This window comes from Festucalex cinctus, chromosome 17 (assembly GCF_051991245.1).
Source record: "Festucalex cinctus isolate MCC-2025b chromosome 17, RoL_Fcin_1.0, whole genome shotgun sequence".
NCBI lineage: Eukaryota > Metazoa > Chordata > Actinopteri > Syngnathiformes > Syngnathidae > Festucalex > Festucalex cinctus.
In genome coordinates, this window is record NC_135427.1 from 20,892,111 (window position 1) to 20,907,965 (window position 15,855).

Consider the following 15,855-nt stretch of genomic DNA (forward strand, 5'->3'; position numbering starts at 1 on the left):
GCTAAAAACAAAAGCTCACGCTTTTGAGCAGAGCGTTTGTCACGATCGGTCAAGAGATGACGAATAGAAAGATCAAGGAGCCGGATTCTGCATAAGAGAGTGTGAAAAGCGACAAAAACGTCACGGGCACCCACTTCAGAAGCCACCGCCTCCGGCGTTCTCTGAGACACGGAGTGAAAGTTTGCATCGTCGTATCTCTGACCAGTCCACGTCATCTGACGAGGAATCCGTGACGAATTTGGCGAATTCGAGCCGCCTTCACCAGTTGAACAGATCAATTCAAGTGTGGCAAAGGTAACAGCAGCAGCGATTTATCCCCTTTAAGCTCCTGGAAGCCCCGGAGGTAAGCTAACGTTTAGCATTCTGTAAATCGAGTGATCACAATTGTACTAGTTCAGTATATTGAATGTGACAGGGATGAAATGACTTGGATGGATGAGAATATTCACAGACATGCTTCTGTATACTGTATGTGCAATGTCTGTAACCTCGTACTAACTAAGGCATGTTGCACAACATTCGTTACAGTTGGGGCAGCGTACACAAATGGCCCCTTCGCAGTCACACGCAGTGCGACCGAGAGGTAAAAAAAAAAATCACAATACCTTGCAACAATGATAAAAATTACATCTTGATCACAGTATTTTCTGTAATTTACAGAAGCAGCTACTACACTGGCAGAGGCACAAGCGTGTGAACATCTTGCAGTGTCCCCCTGAACGCAGAAGAAAGCTTCACACGCGATCACACAAAAGACACTATTGGGTTTCAAAACAAAACCCATGCACCCATTCATGCATGCATATTTTGTAAATAACCCCAAATTTGTAAATAGTTTATCAAATGTGAAAATGGAGCTGTTATTTCCCTGTATAGTACGTAAATAGCGCACACGCACGAGCACGCACGCACACGCACGAGCACGCACACACGAGCACGCACACACACACCCACACACATGCACAAACATTCCTGTAAATAATCAACATTTTGTAAATAGTTTGTGAAATGTGAAAATCTTGCTGTTTACACACGCTATCAGATATGTAAATAAATCCTTATTTTGCTATCAAAAACACATTTTCATTTTTTTTTTCATGTTTTATGGAAGGCAAGGACTGTTGAGATATTTGAGATGTCACTAAACCAAAAAATATTACTGTAAAAGTCACTGTTTTGCAGAAAATGCATCATTTCACAAAAAGCTTCATTTCTCCTTATTTTGCCCGAGATTCTTGAATTATGTCAAATCAAGCCATTTTCAAATGATGATTACTAAAGAACAGAATAAGGTAGAATCATACTTTTTTTTCTAATGAAAGAGGAGACCCCAATCTTTCAAACGACACCCACCATGTCTATTTAGTCATAGCACACAATATTCTAATAAGCATTGAAAATGGGTGAAAATATGCGAAATCTGGTGGGATTCTGGAGTTACCTTGTCAGAAAATGCGTGGGATTGAAAGAGTTAATACAAATCCATTAATTTTGTTTGAAATGTTTTGGGGGTTTTTTGCAAAGTTTTTTTTTAATTTGAAATCCCCTTTTTTGTTTGATTGTAATTTATTTGAGGTTGCAAATCCCTTTTTTGTTTGATTGAAAATAAAGACAAATATCTCTCCATAGACGGGCAGCGCCGACTCACGCACGAGAACACGTGTGAGTCGGCGCAGTTTGCTATGTTATTATGCGCCCAGGCAGCACACGCGCACGGATAAGAGAGCATGAGTCTGCTATGTCATTAGTAAGCTCGCGGAAAGAAAAGACGCGAACGTGCACTCGCGCGCGTGCCTTGCAGCGAGCCATCGCGACCGCCGTCGAGGCTTGTTGCCTAGCAACCACTTTTGGGACGCGCCCGACTGCTAGTTATTTCACCAGTCAAGTTACTTTTGGACAGAAGAGTATGAGCTTACTTAGAGTATTTTTTTTTTGTAGTTACTTTTGCAATTTAAACAATCGAATAGGATTACTTTCCAAGTCAAGAGACTTTCTGAATATGACTGTTACGATAAGCGATGTTTCAAATATGGTCAAGTTCCTTTTGGCGTGACTCAGCAAGTTCCCTGTTTGGAATCATCTGGTTACTTTTGAAGTGGTGTACCTTTGCTCAAAATTACTTTTTGAAGAGAGTCCATGATGAGTTCATCAGTTGTCGTTACTTTTGAAATAAGTACTAAAATTAAAAGTATCTTTTTAATTGATTTTTATTCATGACTTGGCAAGTAAGTTACTGTAAGAATACAAATACTTTGAGTAAAGTAACTTACCTTTGGAATGTACTAAAACGCGAACAAGCAAACTAAACTCAAACATAACATTTATTAAATAACTAAAACTAATAAAAACAGAACAGAACCACCATGAAAACAAATTCAAACTAACTCAATTAAAAAAACAAAATCAAAACGAACACAAATGAAAAATTCCCAAACTATAACAACCCTATCACGTGGCGCTTTTGTAACGCGGGTGACGCGCCGACTGACCTCCAGCAGACGCTCGTCCATGTGGCCGGGCAATCGGACGCGGAAGACACGCCCCACTGGCGCCCAGGCGTTGGGGAGGTCGTGGTGGGCGGTGGCGGCGGTCTCATGCGGCGCTTCCCACAGGAGAGACGAGCTCATGGACGCCTCCAACTGGCCGGACGCCACGTCCACATCCGTGTCGGCCCCGCCCACCGTCGCCGCCGCCAGCAGGGCCGCTAGCACCGTCCACATCTTGACTCCGCCCACGTGCAGCATTCTCCTCACTCAGGGGGACGGGCTTACACCCGGCAGTAATTGGATCCTCCTCTTTTGCCCCGCCCCTTGTTGCCGTCACTTCTTTTCACTCAGCAGGAAGTCATGGTAGGCGACACCCACAACCTGAGAGGACCGCAGACATGGCAAGAAGATGCATCAACATCAAAAACATAAAAATCACGACATCAATACCGATTTGCTTCATCAATTTTTCATTCTTTCAACGTTCTTTCATTTGAAAAAGACACCATTCATAAAAAAATGTTTGATCACATTAGCATACATTTGTTTGATATCTCGTCATTGCTAATTAGGAGGCTGACATATGTGACCGGCTCTGGCAAAAGGGTCCACATGTGCAGAAAAATCAAAATTGAGATATATTTGAATTCTGCAGTTAATTCCCTTTAAAATAATATATAATACATGGATGTAGCTAATGGCGGCACGGTAGTCGAGTGGTTAGCACGTCCACTTCCCAGTTCTGAGGTCTCCGGTTCGAGTCCAGGCTCAGACCTTCCTGGGTGGAGTTTGCATGTTCGCCCCGTGCCCGCGTGGGTCTTCTCCGGGTACTCCGGTCTCCTCCCACATTCCAAAGACATGCATGGCAGGTTAATTGGGCGCTCCGAATTGTCCCTAGGTGTGCTTGTGATTGTGTGGATGGTTGTTCGTCTCTGTGTGCCCTGCGATTGGCTGGCAACCAGTCCAGGGTGTCCCCCGCCTACTGCCCAGAGCCAGCTGAGATAGGCGCCAGCAGCCCCCGCGACCCTTGTGAGGAATAAGCGGTCAAGAAAATGGATGGATGGATGGATGTAGCTAAAAAATTAACAAAGTTACAGCAGTTTTAATGTTGGAAGGTTGAAATCGCTCGTTTTGAGAAAAGGCTTTAAAGTTTTGGTACTTGCATCTTTCAAATGTCCATAGCAACCAGTACCTTAGGAAAAAGATATGAACCTGAAATTTTCAGGAACTGTTCAAATATCAGTGGAAAGTCAATTCCAATAGGAAGGCAAGGTCATCGTCCGAGATTTGAACCCTTGAAACGTTTTGGAAGTTTGACCTCTCAAGAGATGAAATCAGCCTCAACTTTGAAGATCACATTCAGCTTACAATTCATCTACTGAGGCATCAGCCAAAGTTTGCTTATTTTATTGTTGCTCCTTGTGGCATTTTGACACTTTGCAAAATAGCAAATGATATCTGGACCAGGGCCGCCCACCTTGCTGGCACGCACGGCCTCCCCACAGTGATCACACACAAAATGCAGAGGAAGTACCTGACCCCCCTTCCCCCCGAACACACACACACACACACACACACACACACACACACACACACACCCCACACACACTCATGTGCACACACATCCTTGTACATATATCTTTGTGAGGACATCCATTGACATAATGCATTTCCTAGACCCTTACCCTAACCCCAACCATCAAAAATGACCCAATTCAAACCTAAACTCTAAAACCAAGTCTTGACCTTCAAAAAGAGGTCTTGCAAAGTGGGAACTGGCCAAAATGTCCTCACTTCACAAAAATGTCTTCACAAAGACGTATTTTGGTCCTCACTATGTATTATGTACAAGAATACGCACACACACACACTAAAAGAGTGCCTTGCATTGATTGGCCGCAGCATTTGAGTGCTCGCCTTTGTTAGCTAATCCGCCTCGGCCACGCCCCCTCTCTGCATTCCTTCCACAATCCGTCCTTTTCCACTCCAAAACAAAACAAAAAAGCTCGACAAGTGGAAGGAATTGTCAAGAAGTAATCTGATTACTCTGCTGCCTTTGATGCTATTCAAGACCCCTTGATGAACTCGACAGCTGTTCACGTGCATGCGCGCGTGTTGTTATTGATGCAGCTGTGCGAGTGATCCACGGGGTGGATGAGGACAACTTGGTTTCGGGGTGCGGCAGAGACCCCGCCGATGCGCTAAAAAGAATTTGCCGCAGGAATTCCCGCCAACAACAAAAAAGCAGGGCAAGAAAAAAAAATAAAAATGTGCTTGTCAGTTGGGACATGCCGGGTTGCACATTTACAAAACATGGCGTTCAATCTTCTTGCAAATTTTCCATCACCCGTTCACTCGTACCAGAACCAATGTTACATAGTGAACTAACGAAAAAACTCAAACTAAAATTCAAAAAACAGTTTCGTTAACAAAATATAATAAAAAGGATCATGCATTTTAAAAACGAAAACTAACTGAAACTACGTTTTATGTACACAAAACTAACTAAAACTATCTATAATTATAGCAGAAATGTTAATTTAGTGCGTGAGACTTTGGGGGTGATTTTAAGTATGGTAGATTTATTTTTTTAACCGCCGGAAAAAGGACGTTTGAAAGTGTGTCACACAGAATTGATGTCATCTGGCAGCAGCCAATAGAAAAACACATTCAGATGATGTCGCTCCCATGGTCTTTTTTTTTTAAATATTGCACAAGTAATACACATTTAAAAAAATCTAAAACTAATACTGAAACATACTAAAACTAAACTAAAAGTAAACATTTATTAAATACCTAAAACTAATAGAAACTAACAGAAGCACCCTGAAAACTACTTAAAACTAACTCAATTTCAAAAAACAAAACTCAAAACAAAATCAAAACTAACTCAAATGAAAATTCCAAAACTATAATAACCTTGACCAGAACACGTCATTTGCAACCGAGCACAAACACACACGCTAACGAGCACAATAAAAAGGAAGAAGAAAAAAAAAAAAAAGTTTGTTTTCCAGCCAGACAGAAGTTCGTCAAGTTCGCTAATCACATGTCGTTTTGGAGTGGCAAAAAATTTCGCTTAAAGGGATACTTGCGCTGGTGACATGCGTACGCATGGCGCTTATGTGACCTTTGACCTGGATTTGCAAAAAGGCTACGAAGACCTCAGACCGGACGGGCCGGGCGAGTTGCCGGTACTTCCAGCGTCCGCCGGCAAACGTGCTCATTCACGATGTGTTTGACTTATGAGCGAGATCATGAAGCTCATTCAACTCACATCTCAAATGATGATGATGATGATGATGATGATGATGATGATGATGATGATGAAGACGGTCAACATGATGGAAGTGAAAACCAAACGGCCAGAAAAGTCGAGCCCGCAATGACAAACGCGTTTGTCGTGTTTCTTGTCAACGTATCCCATCATGCTCGGCTTGCGCAGGAAGGCCACGCCCCCTAGCAAACACACAACTCTGTCCCCATCACGCACTTTGACCATCATTCCGCACGTGTGTAGGCACACACGATCGTGGAATCTGTCAATCAAGACATCCTGACACTCCCAAATCACACGCACACACATGCGCCACCTGCTTAAAGGTGGCGCCAATCACAGAAACTCGACAGCGTTTGCCGTCCGCTGACACGTCGCCGTCGATGTTGAATGTTACTTTTGACACGTCAACGTCGGCGATTTCCTGTCGTTTGCTTCCGCTCAACGCACGCACGCACATGCAAGGACAATGTTTCCTTTAAAACATTTTTTACATAAAATTTACCCTGTAAAGCATTTCATTAAAAAATTTAAAAGTGATATTGACACTAGGTGTTCCTTTTGTTTAGCTTTTCCCGAAACTGTCACATATTTTTTGGCATTGTGTGCTCACTAAAAAACTATGGAAGGATCTAGTAAGAGTTATTTGTAGTAATGTTATTGAAAATTTTGTTTTGGTTTATGAGTATGTTGTTTTTGGTTATTTTGTAAAGAGTGGTAAATATGATAAAGAAATGGTCTTTGTGGTAAATTTGCTAATAATTATATTAGCAAAGATCTACTTACACAAATGTAAATTTGGGACTCACAAACCACTATTTTCTTTATTTTACAAAGACTTTCAGTTATATATGCAATTATTCAGTGGCTGCCAGAATAAAAAGGCTGCGAGGACTTTGAATGTATGTGCAAAATTTGAGTTATATGGTTAAAAAGTGACATTTTATTTTCATTAATGTATTTTTGTTTCGAGTATTGTATTCCCCTGGCATTTTAATGTTTGGTTGTTGCATTGGTTTGATCGTCTTGTTGACATTTACTGTAAGTATGCAACAGTTGGTTCAATAAAGCATTAAAAAAAACAACAACAAAAAACAAAAAAAAAAAACATTCAAGGACAATGACGCTTCTATGCAAATAAGATATACGAGCGTCCAATCAGACGTGAGGCGACTGTCGCCTGGCGTGTCCCAGTGTGGGCTAGCTGCCGTTTGACTTGGTTGCCGTTGCCATGGTTACCGGCAGGGCAACATGCTGCGCTGTTTGCAGGCGGGCGGGCGGGCGGGGAGAAAAATTCCTCAGACGCCCAAACGATGTGGCTGGTAAGTAGGGACCAGGGTTATTATACGTTTGGAATTTTTCATTTTAATTAGTTTTAATGTCGTTTAGAGTTTTGTTTTTTAAATTCAGTTAGTTCTAATTTGTTTTTAGGGTAGTTCTGTTAGTTTGTATTTTAGTTATTTAATAAATGCTTTGTTTTAGTTTAGTTTTAGTTAGTTTCAGTAATGGGGTATATGCCACGGAAGAGGCGGGACTTCTGACTTCCGTGATTTTGCACATGAGCTTTGATTCCGGTTCCGGGTTGCGACGTGTGTGCAGCGTTCCTATGGAGGACCAAAACTGCCAAAATTCGAAATAAATAAATAAATGTCTAAAAGTGAAACTAAAAATGAATATGAAATATATAATTCAACAATTATGTATTTAAAAAAAAATAAATATAAATGGAAATAAATCCGTTTTTATTTTCACTTTTAGTCATTTATTTATTTATTTATTTGGACATTTATTTATTTATTTAGACAGTTATTTATGTAGTCATTTATTTATCTATTTATTTAGTCATGTATTTATTTATTTATCATTTATTTATTTAGTCATTTATTTAGTCATTTATTTATTTAGTCATTTATTTATTTTGCATTTTGGCAGATTTGGGCCGTACAGCCAAGTAGAAATGTTATTCAAATGAGGGGGCGGTCCTAAGCGTGTCTTGGGTTGGACTCCACCTTTGTAAACTGCCTGTCATTGGTCGAGTGAGCAGATCGGCAACAAGGAAGTCTCGCCGGCTTGCAATGGAAAGCTCCAGCAAATGGACGCCGATCGTGTCCACTGTCACCTCAACTTGCGACTTGAGTCGCCAAACAACAAGTGAGAGCATCTTCCGTGGCATATACCTCATAATTTCAGTAAAAAAAAAAAAAAAAGTGTATCACTTGTGTGCAATAAAAAAAAAAAAAAAAACAGCATGGGAGTGACGTCATGTGAAGGTGCTTTTCTATTGGCTGCTGCTAGATGACATCACTTCCGTGTGACACACTTTCAAATGTCCTTATTCCGGGGCTACAGGTGGTGGAGTGGAACCGTCACTTGCCTTGGGTTTACTTCTCCGGCTGGGCGACCATGTGCGGCTTACATGATCTAAGCTTGTGTGAGTGAGTGCGTGGGTGATTTAACAAAAAAAAAAAAAAAAAAAACCCAACGTCCTTATTCCAGTTCATATAAAAATAAATCAACTTAAAATCACATTTAAAATCATCCTCAAAGTTCTCATACATTCAATTAATTACCAAAGACCAAAACAAAGGACATTTTTGCTATAATTACAGTTAGTTTTAGTTAGGGATGTAACGATATCCAAACATCACGATACGATATTATCACAATATGAAGGTCACGATACGATAATTATCACGATATTGTGGGGAGGTTGGCGATATTTAAAAAACATCACAATATTGTAAAAAAGAAAAAAAAAGAATAAAGAGAGCTCATACTAAAAAAAAAAAAGCACAATATTGTGCTTTTGTACATAACAGCAATGCATATAAACTAGGGCTGTCAGGATAAGGGCAATATCGTGATATTAAAACTGCCACAATATCGTCGTCGTCATGTTCACAATATTTAAAAGGAACACATCTGTTAAAAAAAAAAAAAAAAGTCAGGTTGATCTCCATTTGTGCAGTTCTAGCATCCTCTAGTGGCTAGTTTATTAGTGCAATCTAATTTTCATTTGGGATGTTTTGGGCTTCTATGTTTAAAATTATGCTAATTGTCAGATGAAGGGGAACCTAATTTGCTTGTGAAGCGATCAATGTGTGCTTGCATTAGCAAGTAAGTGCCTCAATATTGTTATTAGAGATTGTAGGTGGTTTATATTAGGGATGTAACGATATCCAAACATCACAATACGGTATGATCACGATATGAAGGTCACAATACAATAATTATCACAATATTGTAGGGAGGTTGGCAATGCAAAAAAAGGTCACAATATTGTAAAAAAAAAAAAAAAAAAAAAATCAATATTGTGCTTTTGTACATTACAGCAAAAAAAAAAAAATATATATATATATATATATATATAGAATTTTTTTGGATGGATTGATGGATGGATGGATAATATATATTATTAATTAATAATATATATTATCCATCCATCCATCCATTTTCTTGACTGCTTATTCCTCACAAGGGTCGCGGGTGGGGGGGTGCTGGCGCCTATCTCAGCTGGCTCTGGGCAGTAGGCGGGGGACACCCTGAACTGGTTGCCAGCCAATCGCAGGGCACACAGAGACGAACAACCATCCACACTCACAAGCACACCTAGGGACAATTCGGAGCGCCCAATTAACCTGCCATGCATGTCTTTGGAATGTGGGAGGAGACCGGAGTACCCAGAGAAGACCCACGCGGGCACGGGGAGAACATGCAAACTCCACCCAGGAAGGCCTGAGCCTGGACTCGAACCGGAGTCCTCAGAACTGGGAGGCGGACGTGCTAACCACTCGATCACCGTGCTGCCCCAATATATATTATATAATATATAATTAATAATTATATATATATATATATATATATATATATATATATATATATATATATATATATATATATATATATATATATATATATATGAAATATTAGGGTGTATTCAGACCAGAAAAGTGGTTTAGTTCACTTGTTTGGTCCGGATCAAAAGCGGACTTTCTTTTTTTTATTTTTTTTATTTGGTGCAGTTCGTATTCACACTGTGCTTTTTGCAAGTGGACTATATTGCGTAATCACGTCGACCCACGTGACAATCTGTGCTACCATTGGACAAAAATGACGAAGGCATAACGAAACCCGGAAATAGAGGAAAACATGAAATTCCGACGTGCTGCATATTTGTAGTGTTATTAGATGTAAGATATTTACAAGCTTCAAGAACAGCTCATTCAACGGAGGTTCCGCGACACTGTTTCTAATTTTGGAACAGCGTCAGAGGAGCCCTTGCGCATCGCGTGCTCCGCCCCCATTACAACATGATGACAGCAGCGTGGCTAAACAGAATATGCATGATTCTGAATGAATTTACTCGCACAATATTAACTACCAGGCAATAATTCCTCCACACGAGGCTTGGCTACGGTGGCTTGTTAAGCCCCAAAAGGCGCATACGTCCTGCAGTTGGAGCGGATCAGCCGTGGTTTGTATTCAGACTGTGAAGTGAACCGCACCGAGTGCGTTTGGAAGCGGACCGAGACCACCTCAAAAAGTGGGTCTCGGTACGCTTGTTTGGTCCGCACCAAGATTCGTTTGTGTGTATTCAGACCTACACAAAAGGTCCGGATCAGCGTAGGAAACGAACTCTGGTCGATTTAAAGCGGACCAAACAGTTATATAAAATATATGTAAACAACATATTGAGTTCCTCCACATATTGGATCGGTTCACAAGCATATTACGTTCCCTTTCATCTGATGAGATGTGAATTTGAAACATAGAAGGGCCAAAACATGCCTTGTGAAAATGAAACTGCACTAAAAAAAAAAAAAAAAAAAGCCACCAGAGGGTGCTAGAACTGCACAAATGAAAATCACTAACTTTTTTTTTTTTTTTTTAAATGTGCTGCTTTTAATATCGTGACATGACATCGCCGATATATTGTGGCACTTTTAATATCGCATTATCGTTACATCCTACTGGCAAGCGGCCAACAATCTGTACAAAAGTCAGCTGCTGATGCCAGTTTCATTTGCAATATGAAATTTGTTCAATCATGAGGCGGCCCACAAAAAAACAAAGCGAAAAAAAAAGCGTCAAGAAAGCATCTTCAAAAAGGTGGCGAAAATTTCCCTCGGAAGGCCACCTCCTCTCATTTTGCTCACGTATTCAAAAGCATTAAGACAACACCGAGCCCATGTTCGCATGTTAGCAACATCGGCTGTGGAGCAGGTGAAGAAAAAAAAAAAAAGTACTGACTTTTTACTGAGCTAAACAAAATAATGTTCACATGAGTTAAGTTATACGAAATGATTGACTTGTTTTGATAGCCACTGCTGTTGCAGGCAAACCTCGTGTTCCAACCAAATATTTTGCAAATATATCAAGTTGCGTATAAGGTCATGCTGCACCTCCACAAAAAAATGCTTCGACCAACTAAAAATGTCACTCGCACCAGTGCTACTAGTGAAAAAGTTAGAACATACTTATGACGTCAAGAGCTCATTAGCATACGGACACCAACAAACAGTTGATGACGTCAAAGGTCGACCAGCCAACACACAGCGGTGTCCTCAGCTTGTGTTGATCTGTGAGGAAGGTCAGCATCATCATCCTCACACCTGTGAGCGTGCACGCAATGACACCGCGTGTACGTGCAATGAGGTCACACACCAAGTTAGACTGAGGACCCCCCACCATCCCCCAATAAACCGCCAACCCCCACCCGAGCCCGACAGAAATAACCTCGCGTACGTCAGCAGGCATGTTCTTCCGTCCGCGCACCTGTTCTTAGGGTGACCTAACACACACGCACACGCGAGAGCACACGTAGGCGCGCGCGCGCCCGCGCACGGCAGCGGGCCCATCGATCGTGCACGCGCACAGGACAGTCTGAAAATCGGCTCCCGCAAAACGTCGCTTTCCTTTCCGTGCGCGATCTTTCTCTCCTTTCATCGGTGACACGACAGTACGCACGCGCACATATACACACGCGCGCGCATAGATACTGACCGCCGCCGTAAAGGTGTTGGTGCTGCCGGAGAATGTTTTCCTCTCGCGCCTTTGGGAACGAAGAAGGAAAAAGAGGAGGACGAGGAAGGTTTGCGTGCGCAGCGCAATCGTGGCTCCGTGGCTCCGTGGCGCGCGTGCACTCAAGCCGGCGGCGGCGGCGTCTTCGCCTTTCGCTCGGGTTCGTTCGGTCTTCGGAGCTTCCTGGGCGGCTGCGCGCGTTCGCGAATGTCGGCCGGCGAGATCCACAATGGAGCAATACATGCAGGGGCGGGGCTAGAGGCGACGGGGGGAGGGGCCCCTCACTTTCCACTTCAGCCTTTCTTCACTCTCCTTGTTTGCCCCTCTCACTTTTTTCACTTTTGTACACGTCATCATTTACGACGCGGCGTGCATGTGTGTACTTGATGATGACGTCACCTTCCACGCTTTGATGTTTATGTACCCTCTCGATTCATTTTGCACGAACATGGTAGCACATTTACATGTTAGTGTGGGCTAGCTGAGCAGCCTGGATAGACCCGCCCTCTTCTTCAAAATATATTTTTTTCATATCTTTAAAGAGATACTTCTCTTATTTAGCTATTATAGCAATCAAAAGTTAATATTTTGTCTATAATTAATTCGATACTTTCATTATTTTTCATGTACAATTAGTACCTTTAAAAACACATTTTGCAACTTGCTGTCAACTGAAAATGACATCACAAGAGCTCAGGCTACCAATCACAGCTCACTTGTTTTCTAGGTTTGGTCATGTTGTAACAATCGGCAGTGTGGCACCGCACCACAAGGTGGCGCTTTCTTTTCTTTGTGTGTTAGTAGTTTTTCCTTTTGCCTTTTTTTTTTGTTTTTCCCCGGATTTTTCCCTGAACGGTCTTTTTGTAATGCGCGGTGGCGTTGAGCCCGCTCCTTTTTGTTGTTGTTAGTTTAAAATAAATGTTACTAACGTAAGTTGCTCTCCCTATTTTTGTGTTGCTGTCCCGCTTCGCCGTCCATGGCAAAATCAGCCTCCACGCATTACAATGTGACATTCACAAGCTGAGCTCTGATTGGTTACATGAGCCCTTGTGACGTCATCATCAGTTGACAGCAATTAAAAAAAAGACTTTTTAAAAGTACTAATTGTACATGAAAAATAATGAAAATATCAAATTTATTATGGGCACAATATTCATGTTTGAATGCCAAAAATGGCTAAATAAGTAAAGTGAGCCTTTGGGGATGATTTTAAATGGAATTTTAAGTACGGTAGATTTACTTTGACATTCACCGCCAGAATAAGGGCATTTGAAAGTGTGTCACACACAAGTTGATGTCATCACGCAGCAGCCAATAGAAAAGCAACTTCAGTTGATGTCGCTCCCACACTGCTCACTTGCTTTTTAATTATTATTATAATAATTATTATTATTTTTTAATTTAGCTTAACATGTGCTAATGACCCTGGAATCTCTGCAATTTTTTTAATATATTTTTTTTAAAAATCTGTCAATATAATATATGTATATATTTTTTCTATTTTTACTGCAAATGAATATCGGCTTGAAATATCGGTTATCGGCCTCCCTGACTACTAATAATCTGTATCGGTATCGGCCTTGAAAAAAACCATATCGGTCTATTACTATTTTTGACTAACGAGCCGGCCAAGCGTGAGGGTGGGGATTGGAATCCTCTCATCTTTTCCGGGTTACAAATGACACCCTTCAATTTGTCAGCAACCTTGCGGACCAATCAAGACCCTCTGGAAAGTTCCCGCCCGGCTCTGTCAGCCTCCTTTTTTTCAGGTGCGACCCTCACCTCAAGTTGATTGACCCCTGAAGAGACCCAAAGAACCACGCCCACTGCCCAACCACGCCCCCCTAAAGGCAGCAGCTTGATAAGCATCTATCTGTTGGACTGTTTGCAAAAAAGGAGCCGAAACCCCCGACAGACGGACGGATGCAGAAAATCACGCACACACATTGGGATGTCTATTTTTGTCTTCAGTTGTCATGACAGGGACCCCGAGAGCCCCCCGCCCACCCACAGTCCTATCTGTTTATTTTTACACTTGTCAGCTGTCCGTCTGTCGCCTGGCTGGCCGACAGCAGACAAGCTATTAATAGAAAGAGCCAAGATGGAGGATGGCGGCGTTCTTGGGGTGCATTCCATTTCTCTGCTTACACTTGACTCATCCAACATAGGTGCCACGGGAGACACGATGCGTGCGGGGTGTTATGTGGAGTTGTTTCCCTTTTTTCTTCCGACTTCGCAAGTGAAATTTCCGAGTACCAGGGGGTGTTCCCTTACACACTTCCTGGTTTGAAATCGGAAAAGTCCGACTTCCAACCATCCTCGAATGCAGCATTAGTATAAGGCCGGGTGGCGGGGTTTGTGCTGGGGTGCTCACTCGTTTTTAACAAGTAAAAAAAAATTATATTTAACAAGTGGTATGTGTTGCGTTGACGACCCCCTTTTTCTTTTTTGGCTCAGTTCCTTAGACCCCAATATTAGATTTGGCAGATGCATATTTTGTTGAATTACAATCAGAATTCTTTAATAATAATTTGAAAAATACAAGTTTCCTCCTGTACTAAATTAAGCATATAATTTATACATGTATTTAAGGCAGTGCTTCTCAAATAGTAGGGCGGGCCCCCCCAGGGGGGCGCGAGACTCCATCAAGGGGGGCGGTTTTCACCTCGGGGAACATGCTTTTTTATTTTTTATTTATTTTTACTGTCTTACAATAAAGTGCAATTACACCTCCACTACATTAGGGGGCAGTGGCGCTCTCATTATAGGGAGAGTGTGCGCAGGGAGCATTTGCTCGGTGGTGTAGGGGTTTTGTTTGCACTGAGCATGTGCGCTTTGCACACAGCAAAAAAAAATCAGCACAAATTTTATATATTTTTGTTTTGCAGGTTAAAGTTTTTTTTTTTAATATTGTACTCCCGAGTTAATGTTGGTGATCAGTTTCAATGCATTATTATTTATTGATTTTATGTAATTTTTTTTTTCCATATCATATGGTTTGACATGGTCAGTCAAAAAATGCTTATAGTTTAATTAAGGATTTAATTTTATTTTTGAATTTCAGATGCACTTTAGATCAATAAAGCTATTCTTTGTTGTAAGTTGGTCCATATTTCTTTCTTTTTTAATTCTCTTATACGTTAATACGGATACAGTGTTATGCAGAGGGCTGTACTTATAACAATTTTATAGACAAATGATACTATTTATAGTCGGGGGGGGGCTAGATGTTTTCTTCTTACTGGGGAGGGATGACAGAAAATAATTGAGAAGCACTGATTTAAGGCAAGTTGTAAAGTCCTCTTGTTTAAGTTTAACAAATTGAAAACTTGATAAATGATGAAGTACTGTCTCAAATGTCCAATTTGGATACATAAAATGTATCGGATGGTATGGCGAGAAACATTTCTTTGGAGGAGCAATATGGCCGCCTTGCCACCTCAAAAGTCTTGGTCTAGTGGCTATCCAGTCATATATAGAGCTCATAGCCAGGAAGTGTGATGACATCATCGCTCCCCTTTTTTTTTTTTCTTATTATTATTTTTTTTTATACCCACTCACACACGTGGCCTACTTCTTGTAGGCATCATACATGGACCTCTCCCTGGCGGAGGATCGAACCCACGCCAACCGGCACCAAAGGCAAGTGACGGTTCCACTCCTCCACCTGGAGCCCATCATCGCTCCCCCTTTTTTTTTTTTGTCGTCCTGTGACGCCAGCGCAAGACAAATTAATGACTTTTCACGTGTTCATCTTTTGGATAGCAAATGTGTTTTGATGTTGTTTGCGGACAAGTCCAAAACATGTCAATCGCTGAGTCACAAAATGTCTCAACATGTCTAAAGGGATGGACTGCTAACAAAAATTTCCACTGGGGAAATTATTCGGCAACTTGGGGGACGCTGAAGACGGACATCTGCACTTTGTTGTGCGCGTGCGTGCACCTGCGTGTGCGTGTGTCGTCTGCCCTTTTCAAAGACGCTCTAATCCACAGGGTGCTTTGTGTTTTGTGCGATGACCTTTGACCCTGACGCTCTCACAGGTTGTGAATGTGACCTTTGACCCTCGCA

At 41.6% G+C, this 15,855-nt stretch overlaps 1 protein-coding gene and 1 long non-coding RNA gene across 2 annotated transcripts in view; one reads left to right on the forward strand and one right to left on the reverse strand.

Moving 5' to 3' along the window:
* The window catches only part of LOC144004473 (uncharacterized), a 36,159-nt gene extending 34,696 nt beyond the window's left edge, over nucleotides 1–1,463 (forward strand). The window contains exons 2-3 of the long non-coding RNA XR_013279385.1: nucleotides 529–583; nucleotides 661–1,463. This is a non-coding gene — a long non-coding RNA (uncharacterized LOC144004473). The remainder of the gene's footprint in view (nucleotides 1–528; nucleotides 584–660) is intronic.
* Nucleotides 1–12,127, reverse strand: part of LOC144004471 (dystroglycan 1-like) — a 22,219-nt gene extending 10,092 nt beyond the window's left edge. The window contains exons 1-2 of the mRNA XM_077501636.1: nucleotides 11,767–12,127; nucleotides 2,490–2,867 (exon numbers count right to left, since the gene is read on the reverse strand). Of these exons, the coding sequence (XP_077357762.1) occupies nucleotides 2,490–2,744 (255 nt within the window). The 5' untranslated portion in view covers nucleotides 2,745–2,867; nucleotides 11,767–12,127. The remainder of the gene's footprint in view (nucleotides 1–2,489; nucleotides 2,868–11,766) is intronic.
* Nucleotides 12,128–15,855: the final 3,728 nt, after the last annotated feature.